Source organism: Mustela putorius, unplaced genomic scaffold (assembly GCF_011764305.1).
Source record: "Mustela putorius furo isolate JIRA1106 unplaced genomic scaffold, ASM1176430v1.1 tig00003899_pilon_pilon_pilon, whole genome shotgun sequence".
NCBI lineage: Eukaryota > Metazoa > Chordata > Mammalia > Carnivora > Mustelidae > Mustela > Mustela putorius.
In genome coordinates, this window is record NW_025422048.1 from 16648200 (window position 1) to 16673234 (window position 25035).

The window sequence follows — 25035 nt, forward strand, 5'->3', positions numbered from 1 at the left end:
TCCTTTGAAGGGGGAGGAGTCTGCAAAGAAGTTCCCCCAAGTATTGGAACCAAATGCATCCAATACCATAGGAATTCTACTTCACAGGTACAGTTGACCAGCAAATCAAACCACTGAGAACATCAGAATGGAACAGAATTTGGATGATAGATGCACTCCCTCGTTTTACAGATGAGGAATTTTAGGCCTGGAAGGTTAATTAGCTAGTTTAATGGCAAAACAGGTCCTAGAACTCAAGTGTCTGGACTCCCGGTTTGGGGATTTCCCATTAGGGAAGACACCTAAGGCCTTACAATTGTAGCTTTAGGACATTTGACTCATTGGACTTAAAAATACCATGCAAACAGAACTATTACGAGAGGTCTTGATGGTTGAGACAGACAAATGCACAGACTCAATGGGCCAAACATCTCTACCAAAGGACCGAAGCAGGACATTTGTATTCTCTGCAAGTACAAAATTGTCATTGCCCGGGCCCCTGACAGGACCGGATTCCCAGACAAGCCAAGCCAGCTGGCCAACGGCTTACCTAGGTGACATCTTATACCTTTCACGCCAGTCGGGGCCAGCTGGTGACATAAACCAGGCAGGAAGCTGTTTTCCCTGGTGGAATTTGGGAAGAACTGTGTCAACAACGCCCCTTGCTGGCCAACATGAGAAAATGCAGACGCTATTGCGGACAAAATCAGGGCTCTGGCAAAGGTCACAGCCGTGTCCCTTAAGTCGTCTCGCAGTCTATGGGAACCGTGGCCAAGGGAGAAAGCATGGGGAAAACAGCAGGGGGCGGGGAAGCTGCATTTTTTTCCGGAGATGTTTATATGTGGCTAATTAAGGTTGAATCTCAAAGAAAGCAGATACATTTTTAGGGTCCCATTGAGTCTGAACAGGCAGCTATAAGACCCAGAGACGCATGCTATGCTTATACACACAAACAAGATTTTTATTGTTAACATCAACCAACACAGATGGAGGAATATTCACGTGCCAAGGACATATTGCTCACAAGATCACAAAATGGCTGTTGATTTGTATTCGTAAATGATTTGGTGAGTCACTACATATCTTTGAGTGAAGTAGATATATATAAAAAAGAGATTTCTGAAGCTTCATTTCCATTTGGACTCTCGTAATACCGTCATGAGAAAGAGAAAAACAGAAGCTATGAAAGTAAGGCTTACACACTTTCACGGATAGCCCGATTCCGCCCAAATGAACAACTACCTCCCACCGCCCACATTTTAAGTAGCACACAAAGAAAGCACAAGAAACACTGATTTGGCTCCATGATTTGCCTCATGAAAGGCTTTTTTTTTAATTTTTTTGAGTTTTAAAAAAAATCCTCCGTCAAGCTGTCCAGGGTACTTGATGACGTCACAGAAGCGAAGTGTTTCCTAAGCAACTCTAGGGCCCTGTTGTTTCTGGCCTGCAGGGTCTTCTCAGCTCTCAGCTCATTCTTGATGGTGTCCAGCTCCCCGCGGATCTTTTCCATCTCTAGCTCATAGTACAGCTTCATCTCTTCCTTCAGGAGTGCGTTTCCGATCTCGGTCTGTCGCTTGAGTTTCCTAACGGCCTCTTTCAAATCTCGGTTCTCTAGGCTCAGCCTGTGGATGAGTTCTTTGGCTTGCTGGAGCTCTTCGGTTAGGTTCTGGACATTTGTCGCTTTTTCGGAGAGGTCATTTCTTAAAGCTTGAAGCTCCCAGTCTTTCTTTGAAGTTTCTCCCCCTGTTTCCTGGAACTTGAGGGGTTTTGCGGGGACTTCTTTCTTGGAGTTCAAAAGTTCTTTTTCGGCATTTTCAAATTCCTCTTCTATTTTCCTGCATTTCATGTTAAGTTCTTCCAGTTCTTCATTCAAAAGATTCAGGCGAAGTTTGGGAGACATTCCTTCGGTAAATTTCTTCTTTATGTCTGGTCGTGGTAGGATTGGTAATTCCTTTGTACTCCAGGTAGAACGGTCTTCTGTGCTATTAAAGCTTTCTTCGGTGACCACATCCAAATTAGATGAGTCACAGGAGACAGAATTGGTGTCTGCTTCATTCTTTGAAAGGTTTATCTTTCTTTCTCTCAAATTTGGTTCTTGTTCTTTTTCGTTTAGTTGAGAAATACATTCTTTCCTCTTAAATTTATTTTCTTCTTGAAACTTTCTACTAGACAAATTAAAAATTCCTTCTATTCTATTGGCCTTATCTAAAGTCATTTGTTCAGAAGATGATTCAGGCTGAGAAGCCTCATCTAGAATATCCTGTGCACTAAAAAAAGGAGCAAACATATTCTCCTTCCAGTGTTTTCTTCTAGCGTCCATTTCTCCAGGTACGTCGTCCAATTCCTGAAAGACAAAATTTAAAATCAAGGCACACTCTTTACACTGGTGGCTGGTGTCATGGGGAGAGCTACTTGGGGTGGTTCACGGGTGAAAGAACCTGCAGCTGAGGTAGGTCGCTCTCTAACTCACAGAGAGAGCTTCTGGTCCCTCTTTTACGAAATGAACACCAGTTAAGTTTCACGGACACTTCCGGCGCTCAGATTCTCCATTGCTACGCGGTGTAACCAATCAGTGGACACTTGGGGCTATTTACTGTAGAGAAGGTATTTGTATGGGAAAGCAACCGTACACACAAAAATGAACTGCTTCTCCAGAATCAAAGTGATTGTAAATTAACAGCTTCATCATATTAATAGTAGGCGAATACCTGTGCTTCCAAGGCACTTGATTTTTTTTTTTTCTAGTTCTTTCGCATTAGACTATTTAGTCATTCTTTAAAGTGACTAAAACATCAGGGCTTAATGCAATGTGAGCTGCTTTTGGTAAAGTATACCATGCAGACTTCCTTCTGAGTAACTCTGCCAAATGCCCTTCTGTCTTGACCTGCAAATTCCTGCTATTCCAGTCTTAGGCTTTGCTTTTAGACAAGACTGCCAAGTGTACAGAATTCTATCCATTTTGACAGCAATTTCGTGATGAGAGCCGAATGCCAATGAATGAAAATATTAATGCCGTCGAATGTGTTCTTGAAATACTGACTCCAAGCGTAGTTTTCAGGTGGAAACATACCATAGCAAATCACAACCGACTTTCCAAGTTTCTAAAAATTAGAGGATATTTATTTGTTCCAAAAGGAATCTTCCCTATTCAAAGAGAATCCATGACACCCGGCTTTCCTAGCATACGGAAATATCTGATCGAGTATAACTACTCCCTGGAGCAGGGAGAAAGCGGGACCCAAGCACACACTGAAAGGCCGCTGACACTTGAAACCACCAAACTAGCAACTGCAGCGCTTGCCAAAGGGGGAGAAAAAGGAGGGGGTTGCTTTATTCAGCTTATACATTCATTTGCTGCAATGTATTTGTAGCATCGCCGCTGAGAAAAATCAAAGTAGGCCTGCATCTATTTTTCCCATGCACATAAATACGATTTTATCTGGGCAACAGAGAATGGCAATTGCTGTGTTTCTTTTTTAAAGTAATATTTTCTTTACTACTATTAAAGATTATAATGTTATAATATCATTTAATGTATAACACATATTTATATAACATTTCATATAATATAAAGTTTCTAGTAGTAGCGGAAGCTCTTTTTAGAATTTGGGAAAATAGGGAAAAACACACACACACACACAAAAAAAGGAATCACCCTCATAATTCTAGGGCTCTGAGATAACCACTTTTTGGCATATTATCCCTCCAGGATGTTTTTCAACAACAAGTAGTTTAGACGTTAGATTTCCCTTGCTATGGTGAGAGAGTAAACTTCTTATCTGTGTGTCCTGAACATGCCTAACCCCACCCAAGAAAGAGGGAAGGTCCTCGTTATCCCCAAGGGTACATTCCCCACTGGCAACTACTTGGTTCTGGGGAAAGGGAAAGACACAGGTATCCAGTGAAGGTGTTAGAATGATTGGTTCAAAAGCCATAAACCAAGTTTTAAGTTTAGGTAACCAGACCACATTCATAAACAGAGATTTTAAATTCATGGTATTATGTTTGCCATTGAAGCATCATCTCCTTTCTCTTGAAATAGTCCTGCCTTTTACTATTCTACTAAATTACCACGCAGAAGCATCTACGCTCTATCTTTCCTTAAAGGGGAAGATCATCCTAATCCTGGTTTCTCTAGTCTCTTAGAAATATGAATGCAAATGGTTGGGAGTTATCATGGTGGTGGGAAGAGAAAGGAACAGAGGAAAGAGAGAAGACAGTGAAACTAATTGCCAGTCATCTTTTTTAGCATACGCTGTTTGACCAGACAATTCTGTGAAAGATACAAATGCTTCTAATCAGGCAGCCATGGGAGACAGATTACTATTCCTCGTACTTGACTCTGGATTAAAGGCACTAGTGAGATTGATCGGGAAGGGGGGTCTGCAGGGGACAAGTAAGGGGAGGCCACCGTATCCCTGGAGACAGTGATAACGAGAAATCTGAGATCGAGACCTGGGTACAGAGAAAGGTTAAAACAGAAGAAAACTTTTTTCATTAATAATTTTGCACCTTGAGAAAGTGACTTCTATCTCCAACCTTCCCACATAAATCTCTGGCAAAAACATGTATGTATTTTTTTCTCTTCAATTTCACTACCTTTCTTCCTTGAGCCTCTGTATCATTTCCTGATACAGTCAGTGCTTTTCAAAGGACTGGGGAGAGAGAGTCCGTTTACTTTATAACTGAGGCTTAGAGAAGTCAGGTGGCTTGACCAAGTCCACACAGCCTGTAGTGGTAAAACTGAGACCCTGATTCCCAGGTCAGTGTTTTGCTCTAAAAATTTTCTTTATTCTTTGGCTGGTTTCACTCCACAAACTGAAAGAAAACAACCCACTACTTTCAGAGCTTAGGTACTTTTTTTAAATGGTCACAAAAGGAGAGAGGAAAAATGAAGGGGGGAGGGTAAGGAGAATTGCATGTCACATATCAAAGGACAGAAAGAGAAAGGTTTGAAAAGCCTTCTGGAATTTCCCTCTCATGGCTTACACAGGACAGGGTCAAGGGGTCTCTGAGCTGCCTTTCTTTCTTTTCTTTCTTTCTTTCTTTCTTTCTCTTTCCTCCTTTTTCTCTTTCTCTTCTTCCTCTTTCATTGGCAAGTTATTTTTCAAGGGCTTGTTCCCAAATCTAGTCACAGAGTATGGCAATGCCCAGACTGGGGGGTAAAAGCTGCCAGTCTCATTTTCTCTTCCCAAACTGCACTGTTTGTTTTTTATGCAGAGCAAGTATGACATTAGTATTCTCTGGCAAGGACAAGGAATATGCTTTGAAACAATGACACTCCTCTACCCTGCCAGGGCAGCCATTTTGCTCTCAATAAACTTGATTGGGTAATTTGTTGCAGCACAGGGCAAATCCAACCAGAAGCCATTACTGAAAGTATAAGCATGTGTTTTTAGTGGACCAGTTGTGAGCATTTATTACTGTAACTACCTACCCAACACTATACTGGCCACTGAAGGACTAAAGGGTAAGGGAAGGAGATCCAAGAGAGATGAAAACTTTCAAGAAACAAACAAGCCAGAACACAGGAAAACAATCTGAAGTCATATGGCAAAAAATAACATTAATGGTCCTCTAAGACAGCAATCCCCCAGAAATCCTTGGGACTGCACTGTTAAGACAAGGGTGTCCGTAATATGGTTCCATCTACTCCCTTGTGCCTGACATAAATTAATAATAGACTCCTGATTGTTCTAATTAGTGTCTCTCTGAAAACATCACCATTTATCCTCTGGTGACTTTCTTTTTTGGTGGCAAAGTAGTAGGGCATTTGGGTGGAGAGTAAGGGATCGCCTGACTCAAGGAAGTGGTTATAAATATTCATTTAAGAATTTGGGAACCACTGATAAAAGAAATTGCAAATAAATGTATAATGTAATGTGATGTCACATAAAAGAATTGTTGAGAGCTAAGCAAAGAATGACCATTTATTATGGATCTTCAGACAAACCATTCCATAAAAATCTCAGGCGAATACACAGCTACCCTCAAATAGCTCCAGAAAATAATGCACAGCTATTTGCTGTGAAAGGAGAAACCCACAAAACCATCTCATTTCCATTTTCAAGGTAGGGGGCCCTGGGGAATAGACTCGTATTAATGTAGGTAAGTGGTTAACTATGTGAAATCTAATTATTTGTTTTCAAAAATATTCCTTTTTTAAAATCACATGCTTTAGGGAAATTTGCTAAGCTAAAAATCAAAGACTTTTTTTTCGTTGCTTTATCTCATTTACATTGGAATTTGATTTCAAACTTTCAGGACCAACTCTTTTGCATAAATCTACATCTGTCTGCAAAATGCGATCATTCTTCCAGGCGGGGGTAGGCAGGGACTGGGAAAGAGTTCTGGAAAACCTCCAGAGGCTTCCCCCACCCCCTCGCCCCACCAGAGAGCTTCATCGCAAACTTCATAAATTGAGAATGGCGGTTGCAAAAGGTCTTCTCCAACCTGGGATGGTCAAACCGCTGTCAGGGCCCTCAGCACCCCCAAGCCAGCCTAGACTAGAGGCGTGGCTTATAGTCACAGCTCAGGGGCAGCAAGGGGAAGACAAAGGGCCCTTCTTAGTGCAGGGAACTTTTCCCCATTATTCTTGGATGGTTTCAGTTCTTCCCACCCTCAGAAAAACTGCTTGGCCAAAATAAGGAAGAAGGGGAAAAAAAAAAAAAGTCTGCTACAAAGAAAGTCACTGGTCTGGCTTCTTTGCTCAATTGTCTGATCTGTTCTCACTTAAAAGCAGTAGTTCTCGGCCTTTTTTTTCTGCCTTCACTGTTCCCAGGCACAAAGCACTACCATCATTACCGTCTCTCCTTATTGGAGAAAATTCTGGCCCCTCTAAGGGAACTTCTACTTTGTCCACCCTCTTGAGAATCACTGGCTCACAGAAAAATGTTAAATACCCAAATGAGGACCCAAATGAAGTGCCCGAAGTCAGGGTGGGGGAAGATGTTGTTAGCATGCAGAATTGTGGGGATGAAGGAAAAGGAAGTTCTCGTGAAAGGAACAGAGTGTGAAGATGATAGTGAAAGAATCTTGAGGGGTGGCAGATATCTTGACTCCCACACTTTAGGACAATGAGAAAATGACCTTTTGTGAGCCTCAGTTTCTCCAGGTATAAAATAGGGACAATGTATACCCATTTCACAGGTGGTTAAGAGAAACGAATAAAACCCTAACCGGAAGCAACTGTAAAGTCCCTTGTACACAACAGGTTTTGTTCTTTTTTAGATTTTCCTTCCCCTCCCTTGGAACAGAAACCAGCCAAACCACCCAACACTTCTCCAAAGAGAAGTGCTCCAAAGTTGCCAGCGGGAAGTTATCACACCCCAGAAAGAGTCAGCTGGGGAGAGGGGGATGTAGGTGCTATTAAAACAAGCAGTGAGGACCCTAAACTCAAATCTTATACCAATTTGGGGAAAGTCCACCCCAAATCCCGAAGGTGGCAGATGCCCCCACATTTCCGAAACCAAAGTGATTTTAAGGTAGTCTTTTCCACAACTGAAGATATTTGCATTTTATCTCCAGTTGCTTTGCCCAGAACTTTCCAAATGTCCCAGTGTTTTTCAGAGCCGCCAAGAACTCCTTAGAAATATCACAGTTGGGAGTACCAGTTTGAAGATTAGCAAGGATGACTCTGCACTCTTGATTTTTTTTCCCCCAGGCTTCTCCCACAGCATTTCATCATACTTCTACTTCACCGATACATTGTGATCTCCTGGCATCTTACTCATCTCTGTTTCTCTATACACAGTAGCCACCAACAAATATCTCTTGAATGTATGAGTCTTGATATTCTTTCTAAAAATTCTATAATGCTGTGATTCTAACCAAGTTTTTGTACAGCCTTATAACTTCTCCACTGGTGTATGCAATAGTATTACGGGGGACACGGTAGAAAAAGGACTTTTATTTTTTCCCCTCAAAGTTTGTTGGCTTAGTTAAAGCCCCCAGGACCCTTTCTCTTTTGTATTTTCATGAGGATTTTTTGAGAGTGTACCGACAGTGCAGATTAACGATCTAGTTACGAGGCTGAAGACTTGATGTTGGGTGAGGCTCTGGGCTTCTGAACACCAACAGTAACAAGCTATCAGCCCGCACAACTGTACTTACACTCTCCGACGTCCAAGGTCTTCTATCAGATGCCGCTGTTCTCCTGCTCCAGTTTGCACTGAAAATAAAATCCCCACAGCATAATTAGAAAATATAATTAACCAGAATGCCCAAATCCGTGTTTATATCCGAGATGCAGCTTAAAATGACAAGTGATATACTTAGAATGCCGTGTGGCCTATCTAAAATGTGATGCCAGACACTTTGAAGCAAGTTTTCTTTTTAACTTGCCAACCCACTTGCCCAACTGTTACGCCACCACGCCTTCCGTCCCCAAGCAATGCAAATATCAAACAGGACAAGAATCAGGGTGGTAGGTATTGCATAGGGTGTCTTCCAGCCTCCCAGCCTTTAGCACCTACTGAACAAATGAGCCACGGCTGGTGGCCGAGGGAGCGTGCTTGTTATTAATGAGTGTGCCAAAAGCCACGTTAGCAGAAGGCTGGAGCCTAGGCCTTGCCTTCCTCCCCCAGAGTCCAGTTAATTTGTGAAATCGGTAAAAAAGGAAAGTGATCTCGATTTTTTGCTTCAGTCTCTCAGGGTCCTAACATTTGAGCCAAGTGCTCACTTCACGGGACAGATTGTCTCCCCTATTGTTTGGCAGATACTGAGAGTGAAGCAACTCACCGTTGAAAACTGGGCCCTGGAAACGGTTTTGACCCTCCAATTCTTTGTTATTAGTGTGAAACTATTCCTCGTACCAGAAAAGATACGGAGTCACCTTAATTCCAAAGGCTGAGTACTTTATTAGTATGGAAGTCACATTCTTGCTCTAAAGCCCTATCTGTGCCTGCATAGTTTGGGGGTTTTCTCCGTAAATGGTTAACAAACTCCTGCCATCGCTGCTTCCTGTGGGGAGAAGGGGGCTCGGGTCTGGGCGGTCCCTCCCACCTCCCCTGTCCCTACTCCCTGGCGGGTGGAGTTGGGCGAGGTGGAAGGGACAGCGGGCGAGGCCTGACCCCACTCCTTCCGCACCCCACTCCCACACCCTGTTCCCCTAGCTCTCCAGGCGCTCAGAGGAGAGCAGAGAGCCGCAGTCGGGCGGGGGTGTGTGTGTGTGTGTGTGTGTTTCCGAGGTTGGGGCGGGGACCGGGTGTCTCGGCCCGGGGGTCCCTCAGCGGGGAGCCCGGGGGGATCCCCGGCGCTCCCGCGCGCAGACGTACCTGGAGACGTGGGTGCGGTCCGGCGGGCCCTGGCCCCTCTTCCCCGAAGCCAGCCACCACCGGCGGGCGGCAGCCCTGGGCTCGGCACTGGCCACCGCGACCCGGCCCGGCCGGCGCGGGATAGAGCCTCTGCAGTGCAGCGCCAGCGCGGGCCGCGCCGTTGCCTAGCAACCGGCCGGCCGGATTTAAAGGGACCGGGGCGCCGGGGCCCCGCGCCGCGCGCCGGCCGCTGCCTGCCGCCAGTCGGAGCCCGCCCGGGCTCTGAGCATGCCCGGTGGGGCGGGCACAGCGGGCGGCGGCGGCGGCCCGCCGGCGACGGGAGCTCAATCGGCCGAGGGCTGAGTCCGGCTGGGAAGGGGCGAGAAAGTGCGAGGCCGCCCCACCCACCGCGGGCTTATTACGGAGGGTCTGGGTGACTCACAAAGCCACCTGGACAGGGCGACTGTGCGGGGAGGAGGGCGTGGCGCGGGGCTCATCCCCAGGCCTGCCCTTTCGCAGCCTGACTTTGGAGAGGGTTAGGTCTGGAAAGTGGCCTGGGTGCGCTTCAGGGTCCCTGACAATGTGGCAGTGCACCCTGCCGCCCACCCCCCACGCTCACCCCCACGCTCACCCCTGCGCCTCTGCACCTTGGTCTGGCCGGAATTTCTGCCTCTGGCCAGGGTTCTAAGGCCCCGTGTCGGGGGAGAGCATTGTCCCTCGTTGTGCCCCAAGGGAGAGGCTGGGCTTGCGTCTCTCTGATAGCTCAGGAACTTCCCCAAAGCACTGCTCACCCATCTGAGCGTGAAAATCTATTGGGGCGCCCTCAGTCCTACACCACTGCTCTCTTCTAGCTTCAAAGTTTGCTCCCGACTTCCGGCATTTGGCTGCGGGGGGAACAAGCCTGTGTTCTTCATTATGTTAGAGACTCGAGTCCCTGCATTTGGTTGAATAAACAAATGTTCTTTTCACACTGGCATTAGCCCGGTTGCCCGCTGCTGATTCTACCATCACTAAGTTGGTCACACACACTGATAACACACTGTGGCTCTGGTCCCATGTGGACCCAGCTGGGCCTGACCAAACGATCGACCCCGCAAAGGCTGTGGGGCCTGGGACAGAGCGGGACTGGGGGGTTCAAGATCGTGATAACTGTGATTTTTAGGGGCGCCGGGGTGGTTCAGTTGGTTAAGAGTCTGCCTTCAGCTCAGGTCGGGATCTCAGATCGAGCCCCACGTAGGGCTCCCTGCGTTGTGGGGAGGTTGCTTCTCCCTCTGCCTTCTCTCTGTCTGTCCTTCATGAATAAATAAATAAATAATAATTTTTTAAAAACCTGTGACTTTTAGAAAGGCTCCTCCCTATTTTCTAGAAATGAAACATTGGCTCTGAAATCTCAAGTGAAAGGTTTAAACACAGTTGGAAAAGGGACAGTCAAATTTCTCCAGACCCAGCAACGGACTGATTTAGAAACTGTGCCGGGGGGCGCCTGGGTGGCTCAGCCGCAGGGCAGCTGCGTTCAGCTCAGGTCACGATCCCAGTGTCCTGGAATCCAGCCCCACATCGATCCCAGTGTCCTGGAATCCAGCCCCACATCGGGCTCCTTGCTCAGTGGGAAGCCTGCTTCTCCCTCTCCCACTCCCCCTGCTTGTGTTCCCTCTCTCCCTGTGTTTATCTCTGTTGGATAAATAAAATCTTTATAAAAGAAAGAAAGAAACAATGCCAGGCTACATTTCGAAACTTCAAAACTTCTTGAGGAACTGGATCTAACAGGTGTTTGGGAGCTGGTGAAGTTGTATTCAGAAGCCCTGAGGCCTAGTTCTCAGTCTCCTTTTTCCTCCTCAGAGAACCAGTGTCAACAAGGGTTTGAGGCCGGAAGAGGCCTAATGTCCTGGGTGTTTTGTTACGGACACTGTAAGAAGTAGTTTGTGGGATTCTGACAAAACCTCTTTTCTCCATATAAGTCTCTACATTGCCTTGCATTTATCATTTCTGTTTTAATTATTTTAAAAGGGTTCTACTTATTTTTGCTTGACATAGGATCCCTTATTAATGCACTAAAAGAATCTTAATAGCTCTGTGCCTCAGTTTCCTTGTTTGTACAATGGAAATAATAATTGTGCCTAGCTCCTAGGAGCGTTGTGAGGATTAAGTGAATTCATACTTTCAAAACCTTTAGAGCGATGCCTGACACATAGTAACCCCTATATAAATGTTTGCTATTAGGATTAGTACTGGTCATCCTCTTTTATAAATTTATTACCCTCCTAAAAATATAAATATAAGCACACAGATGGTGCTAGCTTAGAGTGTGCTCTAGGAAGGGGATTCTGAAATCTCAAGACTCAAAATTCCAAATCGTTATTTCAGATGGACTCCCAGAATCCCCTTAGGCAACCCCACTCCACTCTCATATCCCTGAAAAAATGCACAAAGGGTTACTTTGGTCTTGCTGTATTTCTATTTTTAAATATGGTGGGTCACTTTTTTTTATGTACTCAAAGTATCAAATGGCAGAAAATCAACAACAGAGAGGACAGAGAGTTCTGTACTCAAGGCTACTGCAGACTTGGAGATCGGTTCTCAAATATGGAAGTCAGAAAACAGTTTACTATCCTCTGGAAACTAATCAATACCAAGGCAACAAGGCGTCTGGTAATAATAGAATCATACGGTCATAGGATGGAGCTCAATTTTCTTGCTTTACCAAGTAGCATGTTGAGACCCAGAGAAATAATGTGATTTACCCTTTGATCACGCAGCAAAATAAGCTTCTTTTCACTTCCCTGATGAATGATCCTTGTTTGAATAGCCTCAAACCTGGGATATTTGAGGCAATGAAAAAATATACACTTATGGGTGTATATTGTATGTTGATAAGTATTTAAATTATTCAGGCAGAGAAGACTGGCCGACGTTGCTTACACCCCATGACCTATACATTGGCAGATTCTGTTGGCTCTATCTTCATAATGTACCCAGAATCTGAGGTTTCTCACCATCTCCACCATTACCACCTGATCCTGGACCCTGTCATCTCCTGTCTAGACTGTTCCAGCTGCTTCTACCTTTGTTGACTGTATTAGCCTCCTATGGCTCCTGCATCAAAGTGTCACAACCTAGATGGCTTAAAACAGCAGACCCGTTCTCTCACCGTGCTGGAGGCTGAAGACTGAAATCAAGGTGTGTACAGGGATGATACCATCCGGACACTCTGGGAGACATTCTCTCTCCCCTAACTTCTAGCTGTTGCTACCCATCTGTGGCCTTCTTTGGCTTGTAGACACATCACGCCAGTCTCTGCCTCTGTCTGCACATGGCGTTCTCCCTGGGTATCTGTGTGTTTTCATATAACTGTCTTCTCTTTTTGTGTGTCTGTGTGCCCAAATTCCCCTCCTCTTATAACAACATCCGTGGGAGTGCCTGGGTGGCTCAGTGGGTTAAAGTCTCTGCCTTTGGCTCAGGTCATGATCCCAGGGTCCTGGGATTGAGCCCCATATCAGACTCTCTGCTCGGCAGGGTGCCTGCTTCCCTCTCTCTTTGCCTGCCTCACTGCTTACTTGTGATCTCCGTCAAATAAACAAACAAAATATTTTTTTAAAAAAGAAATTAAAAGAAAATAAGAACATCCATTATTGAATTAGGGCCCACTTTAATCCAATATGACCTCACCCTAACTTCATTAAATCCACAGAAACCCTAGTTCTAATAAGGGCACATTCACAGGTACTGAAGGGTAAGAATTTGAGCTTCTCTTTCTGGGAGGGACACAATTCAACTTACAACACAGCCACCATCGACTCTCTACACACATCCAGAGAGACGATTATAAACCATTAAGTTAGATCATGTTACCACTTTGCTCAGGATTCTACAAAGGTTCTTAATTTTTCTTAGTGAGAGAGAGAGAAAGAGAGAATGAATGAGGGGAGGGGCAGAGGGAGTGGGAGAGAGAATCTTAAGCAGGCTCTGTGCTCAACGAGGAGCCTGATGCAGGACTCCATCTCACGACCCCAGAATCATGACCTGAGCCGAAATCAAGATGGACACTTAACCAGCTGAGCCCCCCATGTGCCCCAAAGGATCTCAGTGTGACTTTCAGTAAAAATTAAAATCCCTATTTAACTAACCCTACAAGATTTGCATTGAGAATCCTCCTAATTTCTCTCTTCCTTTCCTTAAATTTCTCCCAATGCCTGTTTATTCAAGTAATGATTGCTGTGCACTTCAATGTGTCTAAAATTGGGCTGTGTGCTGGATGTATTCAGATAACCAAATGTGATCAGTGCAGAGAAGGAAGTACTTACAAAATGAGGATGGGCTCAGGGCGCCTGGGTGGCTCAGTCAGTTAAGTGTCTGCCTTTGGCTCAGGTCACGATCCCAGGGTCCCTAGGACTGAGCTCTGAATTGTGCTCCCTGCTCAGTGGGGAGCCTGCTTCTCTCTCTCTCATGCTTTCTCTCAAATGAATAAAATCTATTTAAAAAATTAGGATGGACCCAAATGAAGCAGTGGCCAATCAGATAGGAAAGGGGTTTGAGACAAGGAATTCTTTTTTTTTTTTTTTAAGATGTTATTTATTTATTTGGCACATACAGAGAGAGCGAGACAGTGAGAGAGGGAACACAAGTAAGGTGGGTGGGAGAGGGAGAAGCAGGCTCCCTGCTGAGTAAGGAGCCCGATGTGGGGCTCGATCCCGGGACCCTGGGATCATGACCTGAGCTGAAGGCAGATGCTTAACCCACTGAGCCACCCTGGTGCCCCTGAGTCAAGGAATTCTTAAGCCTCTTAGAAGGTGAACCAACTGAACTGGTCTGGAAAGATGACTAGTGCTCCTCCAGGCAGACAAAAGAAATAAAAGCAGAGGGAATAGCATGTACAAAGGCACAGAAGTGTGAAAGCACACAACAGTTTGGAAAATCCAAAATAATTCAGATTTCCTGGAGCTTAAAGTGGGGACGCTGGGTGGGGGCAGCCAGAGGGAGAGTAAGAGCTCACAGCAAAATGTCATACTTGTCAGTGAAAATGATTTTGGTTTAACAAATTGAAATATGTGAAGATCCAAATAGATGCATTCATGTGGTGGCTTTACCTGACAAAACCATTTAGTTTGAGTCACAAAATATTTATTGATTTATCTGCAACATGTCAGGTAGTGTGCTAAGTGGCCGCTCAACAATTAGTAAGATCAACCAGCCCCAAGCACAAGAAACATGAAGAAAACTACACCAAGACACATGATAAACACATCGCTTGAAACCAGTCATAGAGAAAATCTTAAAAGGAGCCAGAAGGAAAAAAAAAAAAAGATAGGAGATTTCTCATCAGAAAAAGGGCAAGCCAGCAGACAGTGGAACATCTTTACAGTAGTGAAAGAAAAAAAAGCCAACCTAGACTTCTTCACGCAGTAAATAGATCTTTCCAAAACAAAGGCAAAATAAAGATTTTTTTTTTTCAGATATACAAAAGCTGAAAGAATTCAGCGCCAAGAGACCTGAACTCCAAGAAATGTCAAAGGAAGTCCTTCAGGCCTCATATAGGATGGAAATCTGGATTTATATGGGGGCGGCTGGCTTGCTCAGTCAGAAGAGCATACGACTCTTGGTCTTGAGGTTGTAAGTTCCAGTCCCACACTGGGTGTAAAGAGTCCTTGAAAATAAAATCTTTAAAAAAATCTGGATCTATACAAAGACATGCAGAGCCCTCAAAACAATAAATAGGGGATAGGTAGGAAGACAGTTCTCTTATTCAAAAATGATACAAAAAGGGCCCCAGGGTGGCTCAGTGGGTTAAAGCCTCTGCCTTCAGCTCAGGTCATGATCCCAGGCTCTTGGAGGCTCCCAGGGTCTTAGGATTGAGTCCCATATGGTGGGGGGAGGGGGGTCTCTGCTCAGCGGGGAGTCTGCTTCCTCCTCTCTCTTTCTGCCTGCCTCTCTGCCTACTTGTGATCTCTGTCTGTCAAATAAATAAATAAAATGTTCAAAAATGATCAATATTTTATGGGTTTGTAGCATAAGCAGAGGAAAAGTATATGACAAAGACAGCCCAAATGTTGGGGAGGCACTTAAGGGAAACACAGTATTACAAGGTTCTTGTACTATATGGGAGGGATACATAGCACTTGAAGGTTTCAATATGCACAGATATCAGTTACCATAGTTTAGTTAAATAACGCCAGTCTCTCAACAACACAGTTCCATTGTCATTACCATCCTGTATTAACTGTGAGTAATCGCGGGAGGTACAGCCTTTGCTGCTGTCTTTTCAGTCCACAAAAAACGAGGTAATTGATGGATATGGGTCACAATCACCAACCAATCACATCACTTCTTTCAAAGCTTGTTGGCCACTGGCCAGTTCATGCACAGACAGCAAAGGGGGCACTTCTGTGGACTCCATGAATCCCAGTGATAAAAGCCAAGTGACATTTTATAAGAAAAAGAGAGAATTGACTAACAATTCTTCTGCATGTGGACGTTCAGTTGTCCCAGTACCATCAACTAGACGTTACGTTATATGACTTGATTTAAATAAAACTGACCAAATAACAAAACCAGCCTACAAAAAAATTTTGTAACTTTTTCATGTATTTTACTTTTTTGCCTTTCTGTGCTGTTTTCCAAGTAATTTATTTTTTTTTAAGATTTTACTTATTTACTTGACAGAGAGAAAGAGACAGCGACAAAGGGAACACAAGCAGGGGGAGTGGGAGAGGGAGAAGCAGGCTCCCCACTGAGCAGGGAGCCCCATGCAGAGCTGGATCCCAGGACGCTGGGATCACAACCTGAGCTGAAGGCAGACGCTTAACCAACTGAGCCACCCAGGTGCTCCTACATAATTTCTTTTTCAAAATGAGATTATTGACATATAACATTATATTAGTTTCAGGTGTACAATACACGTTTGTGTGTATTGTAATGTGATCACCACAATAAGTCTAGTTGACATCTGCCTTTACCACACAGTGACAAATTTTTTTTCTTGTGATCAGAACTTTCAGATCTCTTATAAACAATTTTTTTCCTGAAATGTCCTCCAGTTCACGAATTGTCTAATTAATTGGGTTTAATCTGCTCTTAATCTCTCCAATTGAGTTCTTAATTTCAATCATGATTTTTTTTTACTCCTAGAAATTTGATGAAATAATTTTTCAAGTATCTCTAGAATTCTTTAGAAATCCTTGTTCCCCACACACATTTTTATTTATGTAAACATAGTAAGCACAATTCTTTATATTCTGTGTTTAATAAATCCAGTATCTAGGGATAACTGGCTGGCTCAGTCAGTAGAGTGTGTGACTCTTGATCTCAGGGCTGTGGGTTCAAGTCCATTGGACATGGAGCCTACTTAAATACATACATACAATGCATATATACATAAAGAAATACATACATAAATAATAATTCCAGCATTTAAATTATTTAAGGATATGGCTCTGCTGTCGGCTACTTTTGCCGGTTCTCACTTGCGGTAATTCAATTCTTTATTCGGCTCTTAACTTTTGTAAACTGCACGCTTTCCTTATAAAATGATGTGAATATATTCTTGAGATCTAGGACAGAGGTGAATTTCCTCAGCACAGGATCTGTGCTTGCTTTTGCTGAGTGTCTGGAAACATTCACAGGCCAGGATCACTTTAAATTTATGGCTAGACGTTTCTGGAGTCACCCAGGCAGTGGGAATTAGGGCAACATGATGACAGCTTCTGGGCCAATATTTTCCTCTGTCCTGCTTGGCACCACCAAGGCAATATTCCTTTGTAGTTCCCCGGGGGAGTGGGTGGGAGAGCAAATTCCATTCTCCTTCACAAGGGTTTATTCCATTTGGACACACATTTAATGGGAAGAGGACTTCTATTAGACTTTCCACCTTTAATTGGTTTCTGGAGGGGGGGGGGCGCCTGGGTGGCTCAGTGGGTTAAAGCCTCTGCCTTTGGCTCAGGTCATGATCCCAGGGTCCTGGGATGGAGCCCCGCCTCGGGCTCCTTCCTCACTGGGTAGTCTGCTTCTCCCTCTCCTCACCCCCAGCTCATGCTCGCTCTCTCTCTCTCAAACAGATAAACAGATTTTATTTATTTACTTGTGACAGACGGAGCGGGGAGGGGCAGAGCGAGAGGGAGAAATAATCTGAAGCCGACTCTGCACTGAGTGCAGAGCCCCATGTGGTCCCACAACCATGAGGTCATGATCTGAGCCAAAACCAAGAGTTGGACACTTAACCAACTGAGCTACCCAGGCGCCCCTGTTTTCTTTTATGTATTAATGAGCACTTTTTGTTGTCTTCGGCAGTGATGACATGCTAGAAACAGAAACCCACTTCCTCTTCTTTGGTCCACTTCAACATAGCTTCTGGGTCCACTACAACTCCTTTTACAGAGGTCAGAAAAGATCGCGAAGCTGCCGTATCAATTTGGCATACTTTTCATTCCTATCTAATTCAACCTCTCCACAGTTTCTGACACGCCTGATTATTCCTTCCCTCTTAGAATCAGCTTCTGGCTTTCACAAGGCCTCACTTTCCAATATGATTCCTAAATGACTATTCCTCAGGACTCAGATCGGCTTCTTCCCATTTCTACATTTCCTCAGCCACCATTCTGCCTTAAGCTCCTAACATATAACTTTGGTAGACGCCTCAATGGATGTCCGCTGCTCCTTTCCCCCTTCAACCGATCCATTCTCTCCACAGCAACCAGAGTGATCTTTTAAAAATGAAAATTGAGGCGCGCCCGGGTGGCTCAGTGGGTTAAGGCTCTGCCTTCGGCTCAGGTCATGATCTCAGAGTCCTGGGATGGAGCCCCGCATCAGGCTCTCTGCTCGGCGGGGAGCCTGCTTTCTTCTCTCTCTGCCTGCCTCTCTGCCTACTTGTGATCTCTGTCTGTCAAATAAATAAATAAATCTTTAAACACAAAACAAAACAGCACACTTCCTTCCCTATAGCAGTGAGACAAGAAGAGAACTCCTCAGGCTTTGAGTCACTGACAAGCTCTCATAGCCTGGGAACAGGGTCTCCAAAAAGGCTGTACCTAGAAAGAGTAAGAGGCCAAAAGCAGTGATGGGAATTCCAGGAAGAACGAAATGAGGCGCCAAGAAGGAAAACACACGTCTTGCTGACGACTTCAACTGCCCTGAACAAGCAAGCAGTCCCCACTGTTCAACTGCTCTTTGGTCGTCACGTCTTTCTACAGTTGTGACTGTTTCCGACCCACGATCTGTTTCTTATTTGGCATGTTATAATTGTATAACTTTCCCCTTGTTAATCTATCCCCTCGAAACAAATACTTAATTTGGGGACCTTTTCTGATACACTGAATTGTCAGTAACATAAAGAAATGGCAGAAAAAGATGACTTCATGGCCCTACCTCTACCATTAAAATTTATATTAAAAGAATTAGGATAGGGGCGACTGAGTGGCTCAGTGGGTTAAAGCCTCTGCCTTCGGCTCAGGTCATGATCCCAGGGTCCTGGGATCGAGCCCCGCATCGGGCTCTCTGCTCGGCGGGGAGCCTGTTTCCTCCCTCTCTCTGCCTGCCTCTCTGCCTACTTGTGTGCTCTCTCTGTCAAATTAAAAAAAAAAAATGTATATCTTGTAAGGGAACCCAGTTGGCTCAGTCAGAAGAACATGCAACTCTTGATCTCAGGGGGTCATGATTCTGAGCCCTACACTAGGTGTAGAAATTACTTAAAAACAAACAAATAAATTTAAAAAAATAAAGCAATCATTGCTTTACCAAAAAAAAAAAAAAAAAAAGTCTTGGGCTTCTTTTGTGTTAAATTTATTCCTAAGTGTTTTATTCTTTTGGATGCCATTATAAATAAGATTATTTTCCCAACTTCACTTCCGGAGTATTCATTGCTAGGGTATAGAAATACAAGAAGTTTCTGTATATTAATCTTGTGTCCCGCTACCTTGCTATATTGGTACACTAGCTCTGAGAGGGTTTTTGTGTGTATGTGTATGATTTTCAAGGGATTTGTTATACCCAAGATAAATTCATAATGTAAAAAAATCCCCCAAAGAAGGGGCGCCTGGGTGGCTCAATGGGTTAAAGCCTCTGCTATCGGCTCAAGTCATGATCCCAGGGTCCTGGGATTGAGCCCCACATCGGGCTCTCTGCTCGGCAGGGAGCCGGCTTTCTCCTCTCTCTCTGCCTGCCTCTCTGCCTACTTGTGGTCTCTGTCTGTCAAATGAATAAATAAAATCTTTAAAAAAAAATTTTTTTTAAATCCCCCAAAGAAATCTTTAGGCCCGGATGGCTTCACTGGAGAATTCTACCAGATGTTTAAAGATCTAACTCCAGTTTTGCTGAATCAAAACCAGAAAACCGAAGGGGAGGGAAAGTTTCCCAATCCATTTTCCGCAGTTCGTGTTACCTCTGACACTACTCCAGCAGAGAGGGAAAGGAGTATGACATTTCTGCCAATTGGGGTAAGTCCAAGTTCACCATGTGGTCTCCATGGACGCCTCATTGGGAGAGGGAGAGAGGGGGGGAAGCTTGTGATGGGTCTGCCGACGGGAGTCCTGAATCCTGATCCAACCTTTTCTGGCACCGTGTTGATGAGGCTGTTGCACTACCTTGTTCCTCTCTTTTCCACATGCAATTCTCAGCCATCCACTCAGCATTTGCTGCTATGGCTGGGGTGGGACCACAGCTTTTTCTAGAATGTTTGGCGGTTAATAAAACATGTTTTCTTTGTTGCCAGTCTGCCCCTTTCCTGGTCTTTTGGCTTAAAGCATGGTGGTTTTTCCTGGGGTTTTTTGTCTGTTCCTGTTAGCATTTCTGGGTTGCCAACTTGGTCATCTCCGTGTCTGAGGTATGTGAGGCAAGAAGAGAACTCAGGGAACTCAATGCCATGTTGTTCCTCGGGTCCCAAGGTCCCTTGCCAGGATGGTGTGCCTGCTGTTATGCAATTTTGAGAGTCTTCTCATGTCTGTTTTATATGTAATGAACAGGATTTTCAGTTGTACTTAGAGGGAGAAATAGGGGAAAATATGTCTATTCTATATTCCTGGAGGAGGAAGTCTTCTCGATAAATTTTTTTAAAAGATTATTTTTATGGGGGTGCCTGGGTGGCTCCGTCCTGCGGTGTCTGTCTTCGGCTCGGGTCATGATCCCAGGATCCTGGGATTGAGCTCCACACTGGCATCCCTGCCCAACAAGAAGCCTGCTTCTCCCCCGCCTACTCCCACTGCTTATGTTCCCTCTCTTGATGTCTCTCTCTATCTCTCACTCTCTTTCTGTTAAATAAAATCTTAAAAAAATATTTTAATTTATTTGTCAGAGAGAGAGAGAGCATGAGCAGGGGGAGTGGCAAAGGGAGAGGGAGAAGCAGGCTCCCCGCTGAGCAAGGAGCCCAATGTGGGACTCGATCCCAGGACCCTGGGACCATGATCCCAGCCAAAGTCAGATGCTTAATGACTGAGCCACCCAGGTGCCCCTGATAAATTTTTTTAAAAGATTTATTTTTATTTTAGAGAGAGAGTGGGGGCTGGAGCAATAGGCAGAGGGCTAAGGAAAGGGAGATTCTCAAGCAGAGACTCTGCTGAGCACCAGGACCCACGTGGGGCTCGATTTCATGACCTTGAGATCATTACCTGAGCCGAAATCAAGAGTCAGATGCCCAACCGACTGAGACACCCAGGTGCCCGGTTAGGTTTTTTTCTTTTTTAAGATTTTATTTATTTATTTGACAGACAGAGATCACAAGTAGGCAGAGAGAGAGAAGGGGAAGCAGGCTCCCTGCTGAGCAGAGAGCCCGACTCAGGGCTCTATCCCAGGACCCTGAGATCAAGACCTGAGCTGAAGGCACTTTAAAGGAGACTTTAACCCACTGAGCCACCCAGGAGCCTGTGTTAAGTTTTTTTTTTTTTTTAACAAAGAATCAAAGCATTTTAATTCTCAAAGTTTCATATATTTTAATTTATAGTGTATTAAATAAATATTCATTTTACTCTTTTTATTTCTCTATACATTTATAAACAACACTAAAAAGAGTTTGGATATTTTGATAAGAAATTTTAAGAGCACAGAACAATTGTTACTTTCTCATTAGTTATTAAGATCTCTTTGCACGGTTCATCTTGCACGGTCATTTTTACAATGTAGCTGTAAAAAAGAGAACTTCCTGTACTATAAACCCTAAAAAACAAGCCGTAAAATAACACTACAAAGAGTTATAATTACTGACTCAACAAAAGAGATGAGAAGTAATAATTAAAAATACTTGTTTAATTCAATGGAAGGCAGAAAAGGGAACAGAGAAGAGATGAGACAACTTGATAATAAATAGTGAAAAGGTAGACTTAAACGCAAACAAATCAATAACTACATTTAATAGAGATGGTTAGTATCCCCCAGATTAAAAGGGAGCAATTGTCAGGGATGCCTGGCTGGCTCAGTTGTGGAGCATGTGATTCCTGATCTTGGGGTTGTGAGTTCAAGCCCCACATTGGGGGTAGAGATTGCTTGGGAATAAAATCTTTAATAAAAAAAGGCAACATGGATAATGAGACAGGATTTGTTAATGCCACTTTTAAGAAACTTTTTCTTTTTTTTGTATCAATATAAAATTTTATTTTTTATTGTGTTATGTTAGAAACTTTAAATACAGAGACGAATGGGGGGGCGCCTGGGTGGCTCAGTGGGTTAAAGCCTCTGCTTTCAGCTCGGGTCATGGTCTCAGGGTCCTGGGATCAAGCCCAGGGTCAGACTTTCTGCTCAGCGGGGAGCCTGCTTCTTACCCCCAACCCTCTCTCTGCCTGCCTCTCTCCCTACTTGTGATCTCTCTTTCTCTTCATCTCATAAATAAATAAAATCTTTAAAAAAATAAAGATGAATAAGTTGAAACTAAATGACTAGATAAGGATATTGTGCTAACACTAATCAAAAGAAAGCTAAAGTAGTTCTATTACTATCAGGCAAAGTAGATTTTAGAATAAAAACTGTTATTGGGGATAAAGAGTATCATTTCATAATGTGTAAGGGGTCAATTCTTCAAGATAACTTGGAGCCTAAATATTTATATGCTTAATAACAGAGCTTCAAATTACATGAAGCAAAAACTGATAGTACTGCAAAGAGAAATAGACAAGCCCACAATTATAGTTGGAGACTTCAACACGCCTCTCTCAAGAAATAAGACAAGTAGACAGAAAATCATTAAGGATATAGAAGACCTGAGCAACATTATCAGCAATTCGACCTAATTGATAGTTACAGAAATCTCCACCACCAGCAGCCGAACGGATATTCTTTTTAAGTACACACATTAACTAAGATAGAACATATTCTGAGCCATAAAATAAGTCTTAATGCAGTTAAAAGGATTCAAAGTGGGGCACCTGGGTGGCTCAGATGGTTAAGCGTCTGCCTTCGGCTCAGGTCATGATCCTGAGGTCCTGGGATTGAGCCCCGCATAGGACTCCCTGCTCAGCAGGGAGTCTGCTTCTCCCTCTCCCTCTGCATCTCCCCCTGCTTGTGCTCTCTGTCTATCTCTCTCTCTCTGTATCTCTCTCAAATGAATAAATACAATCTTAAAAAAAAAAAAGGATTCCAAGTACGTTCTCTGATTACAACAGAACTAAATTAGAAATCAATAGCAGAAAGACATCTAGGAAATTCTCAAACATTTAGAAACTAAGTAATACACTTTTAAATGAAACACAGATTCAAAACAGATTCAAAAGGATTTTTAAAAGTACTTTGAACTGGGGGCATCTGACCGGCTCAGTGCATAAAGCATCAAACTCTTTATCTTGGGGTAGTAGGTTTGAGTCCCACATTGGGTGTAGAGATTACTAAAAAGATAAATAAAGTTTAAAGAAAGTCCCTTGAGCTGAATCAAAATGAAAATACATCAGAATTTATTATAGGTAGCTAATGAAGTGTTTAGAGGAAAATAAATTTATTTATTTATTTATTTGTATTTATTTGACAGAGATCGCAAGTAGTAGGCAGAGAAGCAGGCAGAGAGAGAGAGGAGGAAGCACGCTCCCTGCTGAGCAGAGACCTGGGCTCGATCTCAGGACCTTGGGATCGGGACCCACTGAGCCACCCAGTCGCCCTAGTGGAAAATTTAGGGCACTAAACATCTCCGTTAGAAAAGAAGCAATATCTAAGTACTTGAACCAATTACTTCAACTTTCAACTTAAAAATCTAGAGAAAGAAGATTAAATAAAATACTTAGTAAGCCACCTCCCAGAAAGAATAATAAAGATTCAAAGTAGGAATTGGTAAAATATAAAGACGTAAAAGAAAATCAGGGGCACCTGTATGGCTCAATTGGTAGAGCACATGACTCTTGATCTTGGGGTCATGAGCTCAGGCCCTATCTCGGGTAGAGAGATTACTTAAATAAATAAACACAAAAATAAGTACATAAAAATGGAGAAAATCAGTGAAATCAAAATTAGCTCTTTGAAAAGACAAATAATATTGATAAAGCTCTAGCCAGATTAATCATAAAAAAGAAGAAAAACAGAGAGATGACACAAATTATAAGATGAAATGAGAGAAATGACGTCACTGCAAGGTCTACAGATATTAAACAGGCAGGACGTTATGAACAACTTTATGTTCTACAAATTCAATGACTTAGGGCGTGCCTGGCTGGCTCAGTTGGTGGAGCTTGCAACTCTTGATCTCAGGGTTGTGAGTTTGAGCCCTATGTTGGGTGTGGAGATGTCTTAGATTAGAAAAAGTCATGGGACGCCTGAGCCAAAGGCAGATGCTTAACTGACTGAGCCACCCAGGCCTCCCAGGCAGGTGAAAGGAATTTTTAGTCAGTTAAACATCCGACTCTTGATTTTGGCTGAGGTCATGATCTCTGCTCAGCACAGTCTGCTTGAGATTTTCTCTCTCCCTCGGCCCTTCCCTCCACTTGCTATCTTACTGTAAAACAAATAAATAAAATCTTTAAAAAAAGTTCAATGACTTAGATAAAATGGTCAAATTCCCTAAAAGAAATCACCTACTAAAACTCATTCAAGAAAGAATGTATAACTTGAATAGCTCTCTATCAAAGAAATTAAACTTGTTAAAAAAAATACTTCCCACCAAGAAAATTCCAAGCAGATGATACTACTGGAAAATACTACCTGCCATATAAAAAAAGAAATATTGGGGGAGCACCTGGGTGGCTCAGTGGGTTAAGCCTCTGCCTTTGGCTCAGGTCATGATCCCAGGGTCCTGGGACCGAGCCCCGCATTGGGCTCTCTGTTCAGCGGGGAGCCTGCTTCCCTTCCTCTCTCTCTGCCTGCCTCTCTGCCTACTTGTGATCACTGTCTGTCAAATAAATAAATTAAAAGAAAAAAGAAAAAAGAAATATCGGGGCACCTGGGTGGCTCAGTAGGTTAAACGTCTGCCTGTGGCTCAAGTCGTGATCCCAGGGTCCTGGGGTTGAGCTTCTCCCTCTCCCTCTGCTTATTGCTCCCCCTGCTTGTGCTCTCTCACTCTTTATCTGGAAAATAAATAAATATTTTTTTTTAAAAGGACTAGTAACCCAATTAAGAAAAAAAGGCAAAAGATTTGGATAGAAACTTCACCAAAGAAGATATACAGATGGCAGATAAGCACATGGAAAAGATGCTCAATTGATTAGTCATTAATGAAATGAAAATGAAATCCACAGTGAGATACCACTATGCACCTATTAGAATTACTAAGATTAAAAAGGCTGGGGGCGCCTGGGTGGCTCAGTCGGTTAAGCGTCTGCCTTCAGCTCAGCTTGTGATCTTAGGGTCCTGGGGTCAAGCCCTGCATTGGGCGCTCTGCTTAACAGGGAGTCTGCTTGTCTCTCTCCCTCTGTTT

General features: G+C 43.7%; 1 protein-coding gene across 1 annotated transcript; it reads right to left on the reverse strand.

Moving 5' to 3' along the window:
• Window positions 1-914: 914 nt before the first annotated feature.
• CCDC160 (coiled-coil domain containing 160) lies at window positions 915-9486 on the reverse strand. Its single transcript, XM_004778412.3, has 3 exons — window positions 9255-9486; window positions 8092-8149; window positions 915-2323 (listed from the first exon to the last, which is right to left on the reverse strand). The coding sequence occupies exon 3, from the start codon at window positions 2297-2299 to the stop codon at window positions 1328-1330; it is 972 nt and encodes a 323-aa protein (XP_004778469.1). The 5' UTR covers window positions 2300-2323; window positions 8092-8149; window positions 9255-9486; the 3' UTR covers window positions 915-1327.
• Between the last annotated feature and the right edge of the window lie 15549 nt (window positions 9487-25035).